At 42.3% G+C, this 11,018-nt stretch overlaps 1 protein-coding gene across 2 annotated transcripts in view; it reads right to left on the bottom strand.

Annotated features, from left to right (window-relative positions):
- Positions 1-2,623: 2,623 nt before the first annotated feature.
- The window catches only part of LOC144599952 (transcription factor SOX-30-like), a 62,645-nt gene continuing 54,250 nt past the window's right edge, over positions 2,624-11,018 (bottom strand). For both annotated transcript variants that reach the window (XM_078411231.1, XM_078411232.1), the window contains 2 exons: positions 9,241-9,742; positions 2,624-3,386 (listed from right to left, as the gene is read on the bottom strand). In XM_078411231.1, coding sequence (XP_078267357.1) covers positions 3,011-3,386; positions 9,241-9,742 — 878 coding nt within the window. In that variant the 3' untranslated portion in view covers positions 2,624-3,010. The remainder of the gene's footprint in view (positions 3,387-9,240; positions 9,743-11,018) is intronic.

Genomic DNA, 11,018 nt, shown 5'->3' with positions numbered 1-11,018 from the left:
GGAAGTAAGAATAGAAAGGCAGATTATTATCTGAATGGTGTCAAGTTAGGAGGAGGGGGAGTTCAACGAGATCTGGGTGTCCTAGTGCATCAGTCAATGAAAGGAAGCATGCAGGTACAGCAGGCAGTGAAGAAAGCCAATGGAATGTTGGCCTTCGTAACAAGAGGAGTTGAGTATAGGAGCAAAGAGGTCCTTCTACAGTTGTACTGGGCCCTGGTGAGACCGCACCTGGAGTACTGTGTGCAGTTTTGGTCTCCAAATTTGAGGAAGGATATTCTTGCTATGGAGGGCATGCAGCGTAGGTTCACTAGGTTAATTCCCGGAATGGCGGGACTGTCGTATGTTGAAAGGCTGGAGCGATTGGGCTTGTATACACTGGAATTTAGAAGGATGAGGGGGGGATCTTATTGAAACATATAAGATAATTAGGGGATTGGACACATTAGAGGCAGGAAACATGTTCCCAATGTTGGGGGAGTCCAGAACAAGGGGCCACAGTTTAAGAATAAGGGGTAGGCCATTTAGAACGGAGATGAGAAATAACTTTTTCAGTCAGAGAGTGGTGAAGGTGTGGAATTCTTTGCCTCAGAAGACAGTGGAGGCCAGTTCGTTGGATGCTTTCAAGAGAGAGCTGGATAGAGCTCTTAAGGATAGCGGAGTGAGGGGGTATGGGGAGAAGGCAGGAACGGGGTACTGATTGAGAGTGATCAGCCATGATCGCATTGAATGGCGGTGCTGGCTCGAAGGGCTGAATGGCCTACTCCTGCACCTATTGTCTATTGTCTATTGTCTCACAATCTTTCACCGGCTGAAGTGAATTGTCCAACCATGATCTTTGGCTCACGATGGCACAAGTGGAAATATCAGAGTGTCAGAGTGAACAGAGCCCCAACAGAAGTGACGGTGCCTCAATGGTGAAATACAAGCCCAAAGAATACACATACCCAAAATTTACCTGCTTATAATAGCCTGTATTATAGCTTATAGCTTATAGCTTATAATAGCTTATAATAGCCTGTATTTCTCCAGACTGGCAAATGGGTTTTTCAAGAAACCTTAAGACAGTAAAAAGGTTACTTTAAGAATAGTAGCAAAAGTAGTAGCCTCCACTATTGAAAACATTTACAAAGTGATTAAACTGATTGAAAGTAGCGGTGAAAACAATATATAAACACTGGTATGCAAAGAAAGAGCTACAAAGTGGGTATATGGAATGAGCTGCCAGAGGAAGCAGTTGAAGCAATTACAATAACAACATTTAAAAGACATTTGGACAGGTGCATGGATTGAAAAGGTTTCGAAGGTTATGGACCACATAAGGTTATGAACCAGGTACAGCAGCAGTAGAGTTGCTGCCTTACAGTGAAAGAGGTTCAAGCCTGACTACTGGTTCTGACCTTATGTAGTTTGTACTTTCTCGCTATGACTGCGTGGGTTTTCTCCGGGTGTTCTGGTTTCCTCCCACACTACGACGTACAGGTTTGTAGGTTAATTAGCTTTGGTAAAAATTGTAAATTGTGCATCGTGTGTAGGATAGTGTTCGTGTGATTGTAGGTCAGTGCAGACACAGTGGGTCGATGGTCATGTTTCCACTCTGCATCTCTAAAGTCTAACATAAAGCCAAACCTTGGGCAAATGGCTATGGCTTAGTTGGTCCTTCTGAGTTAGCATGAACGAGTTGGGATGTAGGGCCTGTTTCCATGCTGTATGACTCTATGAAATAAAAATAGAAATTACAGGACTTGCATAATCGGTCAGTCTGCATCTGGAAAGAGAACAAAGCAGGTTAATATAAGCATGAAAACCACAGCATGACGATAACTCATAGCTTAGAATCCCCAAATCATCTTTAATCAGGCAATAAAAACACATGAGAGGTGGACTGCAATAAATAGAAATATTTATTAAAACAATATATATGAATATGTGATAATGTTACAAATTAGGGATGGCAAATTGATTCCCTTCCCTTGATCACCATCAATTCAGGAATGTTCTGAACTACCACTACTCTTTCAAAAAGATTCAATAAAACAAATTGGTTTATACCACAGAATTTATAATACTGTTAAACTTCCATGCAATATGCTGAATTAAGAAAGCTCCCTCTAATCAAAAATACAGCAATTTGAAGGCTAGGCAGTCCTTGATGGCTTATAATAAATTATGTAACAAAATTAAAAATTGCTGGGATTAAATGAATACAGAAACTAAAATCGGCCTCTTTCGGTAAAATGTCCTCCCTCTCTTTAGACCTCTCTGTCTACCACTCTCCGTGGCACAGGGTTTTGGGGGGGGGGGGTGGAAGGTCACCTCACTGTTTGGGCACTCTGCTAGTTCTACTCTCTAACCTGTTGCTTGGAGTTGTGGAAGAAGAACTCAGGGAGCAATTGGCATCAGACCTCCCGTCTCCCTGCCTCTGATGGAACTGCTTTTGTTGGAAAGGTAACCATGCAGGAGAATCATGAGTCATGGACAGTCATACGACGTGGCATTCTGGGCACATCAAGAAGCATAATGGTATGGGCAGATTTTTAAAATAAGCCATAATGAACTGCAACTTTATCAAACGTGACAAGGGAGCTATTAAGAAAAACAATTGTTTAAAAAAATGTAGGTTTAACGTTAGTTTATTAAAATATAACTCAAAAAGAAACTATAACAATATGAACAACACTTACAGAAGTTGATGTGCAAAAACCAGAATCACGAGCACTAACTAGCAGTTAGGTGTGTTTCAACTGAATTTGGAAACTAAATCATAAGGTTCCTGAAGGTATTTTTAAATGTGTCAATAACAACATGTAACACCAACAATTTTTTCTTTTTTATATTTTTTGTGTGCGAAAGTTATATATCATGCATAGATGTTATAAACATCAATTGCTCCCATGTGGAGACAAAACTGTGAATTCTCAGTTTGGTTTATTATAAATAAAAGAATCATCATTCCATAGAGATACTTTTTATGATGGTAGGTTTAAAACAAATTGAATAGATTTGTTTTTAGCTACAGGCTTTTTAAAACTTTGCCTTCTTGTTCGTCATCACTGTGGACCATCTCCACTCTTTGAGGCTGTGAAGGGGCAGACATTGGGGTTGTGAATACATTCTCCAGTGCTCCAACGTCCAGCTGTGGCACGGAGTTCAGATACTCTTCTCCTCCCAGGCTGTTGGAGTGGGGCCCTTCCTCGATGCTGCTATTGCTCCTGGAGTCTGCATTGCGCTGACAATCATCTGGGTACTCCCTGAAAGGATAGTCTCTATTCAGTGCGGAGAACATTGCCTCGTGCTTCTGGTATCGGTCTTCGTAGTAGCCGAGGCATTCAGACATGCTGTTTGCAAAATCACCGTAGCCATAGGGTGGTCTGCTATACGGACAAGTACTGTTGTGGAAGAACAGATGAAATCAGTTCAGTGTTTGAAAATCGTTTGTGGAAACTGAATATCAGATAACAGACAGTTGGAACAGAGAGTGTGCTCTCAAGGGGCAACGGAGTTTTGGAGTACATTATAAACTGCAAGGGAAAAGCTTAACAGCATCAAATACTCCTACATTTGTAAACTCCAAACCCATCCCACAATTTATGCTCAAGGCTTTCCAGATCTTTTATGTAACGGTTATATAGCATCCGTAGCGCAGATGAGACTTCCTTGTGTTGTTCTATTCTGTTGCAGACCCAGCTTAAGCTTACAGCCAACAACTCATCACATCATGCTATTGCTCTCTGGCCTCTGCCTGCTCTGACTCCAGGAGCAGAGCTGAAAGGGTTGCAGCTGGCATCACATAATTCAATGAAGCCAGAGGGCCAATAGGAGTAGGCCATTCAGCCCTTCGAGCCAGCACCGCCATTTACTGTGATCATGGCTGATCATCCACAATCAGTACCCGCTTCCTGCCTTCTCCCCACATCCCTCGGTCTGCACACAAGTATTTAAACCCATTTTGAATCATTTTCACCTGCCTCTGATTATCAGAAACATTTTTTTTTAAATCTTTTTTTTTAGAGATACAGCGCGGAAACAGGCCCTTCAGCCCACTGGGTCCGCACCGCCCAGCGATCCCCACACATTAACACTATCCTACACACACTAGGGACAATTCTTTTTTTACATTTGCCCAGCCAATTAACCTACATACCTGTACGTCTTTGGAGTGTGGGAGGAAACCGAAGATCTCGGAGAAAACCCACGCAGGTCACGGGGAGAACGTACAAACTCCGTACAGACGGCGCCCGTAGTCAGGATCGAACCTGAGTCTCCGGCGCTGCATTCGCTGTAAGGCAGCAACTCTACTGCTGCGCCAACGTGCCGCCCATTTATAAATAATTGAAAGGATTTCAACAGATGACGACAGCAGCCAGCTGACAAAAGGTCTTCAGTGTGCTCTGGAGAGGAAGTCTCGTGATCTGCTGCATTGTCACCGGTGGTGTCTTGGTTCATATTGTGCTATTAACTATGCAACTCAGTCATCCACATCAATCAATGCCCAAAGATCGCTAAAGGTAAAGGTTCCACCAATGATTACCTGGCCACTGTCATCCAAGCCAAAATGCATCACCTCACATTTGTCTGGATTAAACTCCATCTGCCACTTTTCTCACCTTTTCATCTAAACATCAATATCACTCAGAAGCCTATGACCAGCTTCCAACTCTGCCAATCTTCATGTCCTCCGCAAATGTACAGATCTTGTCTCCCACATCCACAAACAAGTGAAAGGTAGACACAAAACGCTGGAGTAACTCAACGGGCCAGGCAGCATCTCGGGAGAGAAGGAATGGGTGACGTTTCTTCATCAGACTGAAGAAGGTTCTCGACCCAAAACGTCACCCATTCCTTCTCTCCCGAGATGCTGCCTGGCCCGCTGAGTTACTCCAGCATTTTGTGTCTACCTTCGATTTTAACCAGCATCTGCAGTTTTTTTCCTCCCCATACACGTCATTCACCGATGTTACAACAACAAGCATTGCAGCGCCATAATCCTTGTGGGATGTGACTGACACAAGCATTCAAACGCACCAAAAAAATCTATCATTACCCTCTATCTCCCATACCCAGCCAATGTTGGTCCAATCTGCCTTGATCCTTGCAGCCAGTTTCCCATTTGGGCCTACTCAACGGCTTTACTATAGCTATTGTAAACCATATCTACTACCCTGACCTTGTTACCTCTTGAAAGAATACAATCAAATAGGCCCAGCAGGATCGGCCCTTGACCCATGCCATATTGACTATCTCTGATTAACCCTTGGTTTTCCAAGTGATCGTTAATCCTTTCCCTCAGAATATTTTCTTTAGCATTTTCCCTATGATTGATGTTTGGCTCACAAGTCTATGGTTACCAAGATTTTTCCCTGCTGCCCTTTTTGAAAAGGGAGACCATGTTTGCAGCCTCCAGTCATTTGTATCTCACTTGTTTACTTGTATCCAGCAAGGCTTTAAAAATCTCAGCTCGAGCCTCAGTAATCTCTTCCCTTGCCCCCCAAACCCCCTCCCCCCAAGCAGACTGGGATAAATACCTCCCAGTCCTGCAGACTTATGCACCTTTACACCATAGCTAAAATCAAACCATTCCTACAATTTGACGACATTGAAAAAATCATCCACGCATTCATTTCCTCCCGCCTAGACTACTGCAACTCCCTATACACTGGGATCAGCCAATCATCCCTGTCCCACCTGCAATTGGTCCAAAACGCCGCAGCGAGACTCCTGACGGGTTCCCGTAAAAGGGACCACATCACCCCGATTCTGGCCTCTCTCCACTGGCTCCCAGTACAGTATAGAATCAACTTCAAGCTCCTCCTATTCACATACAAAGCCCTAAACGAGCTTGCCCCACCTTATATCAAAAATCTTCTAACCCACCACTCTATCTCCAGGTCCCTCAGGTCGGCTGACTTGGGGGCTACTGACTATCCCGCGGTCTAGGCTTAAGCTCAGGGGTGACCGCACTTTTGCGGTTGCAGCTCGTAGACTGTGGAACAGCATCCCTCTGCTGGCTTTTACTCTTAAAGGAACATATTGGTCTTAAACCTTTGCCAACTTTCCTTGAAAGTTTCCCTCTATGCAGATATATGCTTACCTGCAAATAGGTGCTCCCAAACTACCTTTACCAGGTCCTCCCTTATGTTAATGAAATTGGCCTTACTCTAATTTAAGACCTAACCTGCTGGTATATGTATATCTTTTTCTATATCCACTTTAAAATACACAGACGTATGGACACTATCTCCAAAATCTTTCTCTACTGACACTCCATCCACTTGACTGCCAACATTCCCCAAGATAAGGTCCAGCAATGTTCCTTCACTTAATTGGTCTATCTACTCACTACATCAAAAAACTCTGCTTGACACACCTCAAAATGTCCACCCCTTCGATGCTAAGACAATCTCAGTAAATATTTTGGAAACTGAAAGTCCACAGTATGAGAACGCTATTTTAATTACAACTATCTGATATCTATCTACATAGCTGTTTTTCTTTACCTCCTATTGACTGTTGGGAGACCTTAAATACATTCCAGGCAGCGTCAACACCCTTTTTCAGAGTGAGGCCCAGTGCAAATTTGAGGAACAGCACCTCATATTTCGCTTGGGTTGCTTACACCTCAGTGGAATGAATATTGACTTCTAACTTCAAGAAACCCTTTCTCTCCTCTCGCCATCCCTCCCCCTTCACAGTTCTCCAACCAGTCTGACTGTCCCCCTGATTACATATTATCTCTTTTGCTTTGTTGTCACCTTCTCCTAGCTAATAATGATCTATTCTACATTTTCCTTGATCGCATCTCTTTTGATGTCTCATTTTCACACCTTACCCTTCCTTATCTCTGTGTCTCCCTCTCCCCTGACTCTCAGGCTGAAGAAGGATCTCGATCCGAAACGTCGCCCATTCCTTCTATCCAGAGATGCAGCATGTCCTGCAGAGTTACTCCAGCATTTTGTGTCTTTTTGGTGCAAATCAGCATCTGAAGTTCCTTCCAACCCTTTTTCTTTCAAATCTCTACCCAAATAACCTAATTTGAGGAGCTTTCTGGGATACCTTACCTCAATAGTGAAGTAAAGCAATGTTTGACTAACCTCATCCCCTTTTACTTTACCCTCCCATCTTACCCAAAAATACTTGATCCATTTGTGAAGGTAGACACAAAATGCTGGAGTAACTCAGCGGGACAGGCAGCATCTCTGGAAAGAAGGAATGGGTGACGTTTCGGGTCGAGACTCTGTGACCGCTTGTAGTAACCAACCCAGTTTGACACTGATGAGCTAGGTGCTTGTGATCATCATCACGAGGTGCTATACTGAACTCATGTTATTAGATTCGGGGCAAAAGAGTAAATTAAGGACAGAATAGAGGGCAACAAGATTGATTATGTGTGGAGGCACAACAGATGACTGAGGAGTTATATTAATATTTTTTGTCTACATTTACTGTGGAGAAATATATGGATGCAGGGGATCTCAGGCAAGGCAATAGTGAGCCCAAATTGCATTAGAGAAAGTGTAGGAAGTCTTAAACACATTAAGCTGGATAAAACTTTGGGACCCAATCAAATGTAGCCTAGGACATCATAGGAAGCTAGGGAAGAAATTGCAAGGCCAGTAGCAGAAATATCTGTTTGATTGATAGTCATGGGTGAGATGCCAGAAGATTGAAGGGTAGCTAATGCCACACCTTTATTTAACAAAGGCTGCAAGGAAAAGCATGGTAACCACAGATTGGTGAGCTTAACATCAGTGGTGGTTAAATTATTGATGGGGATTCTGAGAGACAGGATCTACATGCATTTGAAAAGACAACAACTGATTAGGAAGTCGTCAGCATGGCTTTGTGCATGGAAAATTGTGTCTCCCATCTCACCCCACCCCCCACCAAATTTGATTTGTTAGACCAAGAAGGATGATGAGAGCAATGCAGTAGTTGTTGTCTACATGGACCTTCAGCAAAGCTTTGCAGTTCGGCTGGTCTGGAAGGATAGACCCAGGGTGAGCTGGCCAATTGGATACAAAGTTAGCAGTTGTTTTTCAGATTGGAGGCCTGTGACAAATGGCGTACCACAAGGTTCGATACTGGGTCTACTGATGTTCATTGTTTATACTAAATGTAGGTGGCAAGGTGGCACAGTTAGTAAGTTTGCGGATGAGCCTAAATTAATAATTATCTATAATTACAATGGGATCTTGATCAACTGGGCCAATAGGGTGAGGAATGGCAGATGGAGTTTAATTCACATAATACGCAAGGTGTTATTTTTTGGTGGACGAACTAGGGCAGAATTTATGCAGTAAATGGTACGGCTCGAGGAGTGTTCTGGAACCGACAGACCACGGAGTGCAGATACATAGTTCCATGAAGATAGCAAAGCAGGTGGTGAGGAAGGTGTTCAGCATCCTTGCCTTCATTGCTCAGGGTATTGAGTACTGGAGTTAGGATGTCATGTTACAGCTGTACAAGACATTGGCAAGGCCACATTTGGAATACTAGGTCCAGTTCTGGTTGGATTGCTATGAAGTGTTATTAAACTGTAAAGGGAGCAAAAAGGATTTACAAGATGTTACCAGGTCTGGTGGATTTGAGTAATAAGGAGAGACTGGAAAGGTTGGCTCTTTTTTCCCCCCTGGAGCATAGGTGGCTCCAGGGATGACTTTATGGAAGTTTATAAAATCATTAGGGGCATAGATAAGACAGAGCGCCGCAATCATTGCCCCAGTGAAGGTGAGTCAAAAATTAGAGAACACAGGTTTAATGTGAGAATGGAAAGAAAGTTTTGAAAGGGACCCGAGAGGCAGATTTTTCACGGAGAAGGAGGCATAAATGGAATGAGCAGCCAGAGGAAGTGGTACAGGTGGGTACAATTAGGACATTTAACAGACACTATAAGAAAGGTTTGGAAGGATATGAGCCAGATGCAGGCAAGCAGGACAGGCTTGGTTAGGCAACAGTTAACATGATTGAGTGAGCCAAAGTGTTGTTTCAGTGCTGTATGACTCTCAAAAAAACATTTGCAAAAAATAGAAACAGGGTTAACTGTTTCCCTCTCCACAGATCCTGTCTGACTGGTTATTTCCGGCAATATCTCTATTTTTTAAAAAACAATTTGACACTCTTGGCACACTTGGTTATTTCTGACAACAAAGTAAAACAAACGTTTCAAGCTTCTACAATGCAAAATGTTTGCAAATCATATTCTAAGTACAAAGATAATGAAGCTTCCAATCTAATCCCACGTACCTTGAAGGAAAGTAGGGTGGTCCAGGCAAGAAATAAGGGTGGTGAAATGGAAATCGGGCAGCAGCTCCAAACAGATTAGCAGCATGTCCCATCGGTGGATGCTGGTAGGCATGTGGGTGGGGAAGAGTTGCTGAAGGTATTGATGGTGCATTTCTGGGGCAGTTGGGCACTGTGGGGATCTCCTTTTGTGGTTGGACTTCAGGCATTGCACCTCTGTTATGGGTGTTGTTCATTTCGCTGGAAGAATTTCGTTTGCCAACATCCACTGACATTGTAGGTATCCTTTGCTCTGCACAATTTGATACTGCACTGGGACCCGGGACCTCGTGATGCACCTCATTCCTACTGTGTCCTGGAGGACAGGTAACTGGCACAGCGGTGTGGCTGGAAATATTTTGAGTAGGCAGACCAACCTGGACGGGATTTGTTTGTGGATAAAGTATAATTGAATTTGGACGAGGACCTTGAGTAACTGGCATGCGTAAAGTCTGGCTCTGACCTGCTGGAAAACCAGGTTATCACCATTATAGGACAAGGCGTTATTAAGATTCATTCAATTCTAAATATTAACAAACAAACATTCTTTTGAAACAGCATTTATAAGAAAAAATATAAAACACTTAGCATTTCTTGACTTGAATACTTATGCTTTTCAATACCATTCTACTTCATTCACTCATTCACCCAAACTGGTTTTTGCTTAATAGGCTAGTGAAGTTGGAACTTGAGGCAACTTTTACTTTTATTCCATTACAAGTTACATTATCAATTTGAATTTATGGATAACCTCCACTGATCAGCCGGCATGCTGGCCGAAATCCCTTATAAAAGTTAGGTTTTTATTGAAAGGAACTAACCTAACCTTGTTTTGTCAAAGAACATCACAATGCAACATTGGTAAATCAAAAAACTATGCAACATTCAATCGGATCACTGCAGCAGACAGCGACAGAGCAACTAATGAATCACCATGAATTAGTTGCTAATGAATTAGTAGCTAATGAACAGTGTAAAGCTGACACTTCATTATACTCTAATGAAAGATTCACAACATTTACTATTTAGTGTACAATGCCTAAATGTTACTGTTATTATATTAATTAATACCATTGTATCTACATATGCATCTCAATAAAAACACATACTTATGTTTATCTCACTGGCCCCCTCATAAATACTTCCACTTTCTCACCCATTTCAGAGCTTTATTTACATCCTCATGTATATACAGTTTTCCCCATTGAGGTCCATTTACATGAATATCCACATAATCCCTAAATGTGACAAAAGTAAATATCCCACCAAATCACAGATACAGAGGCTGGTAAAACAGCTTCACAACAGGTAAAGTTAGTATATTTGAACACAATCCAGTGTATTGGCTCAGTGAGAGGCTTCAATGTGCTGCTTATAATGGAGGATTTAAAAATACTATTTATTCAGCCTTTCACTTTAGGATGCTGTCTGATCTACAGTGAAATGCAAACATTTTCATAATTTCATTTTTGAATTCTACAATTTGTGATTTTTCAATTCATCACTGCTCCTGCTTTCTTGAAATTTCAAACAGCCTTTCGGAAGTGCAATGCTTTCAAACTACATTTGCCTTAAATAATGAATTGCTATATACACCGATCAGCCAAAACAGTATGACCGTTGACAGGCAAAATGAATAACATTGATTATCTTGTTACAACGGCACCTGTCAAGGGGTGGGATATATTAGGCAGCAAGTGAACAGTCAGTTCTTGAAGTTGATGTGTTGGATTCAGGAGAAA

This window comes from Rhinoraja longicauda, chromosome 14 (assembly GCF_053455715.1).
Source record: "Rhinoraja longicauda isolate Sanriku21f chromosome 14, sRhiLon1.1, whole genome shotgun sequence".
Taxonomy (NCBI): domain Eukaryota; kingdom Metazoa; phylum Chordata; class Chondrichthyes; order Rajiformes; family Arhynchobatidae; genus Rhinoraja; species Rhinoraja longicauda.
Note: the sequence above shows the minus strand (reverse complement) of the source record. Positions and strands in the feature narration are given on the sequence as shown.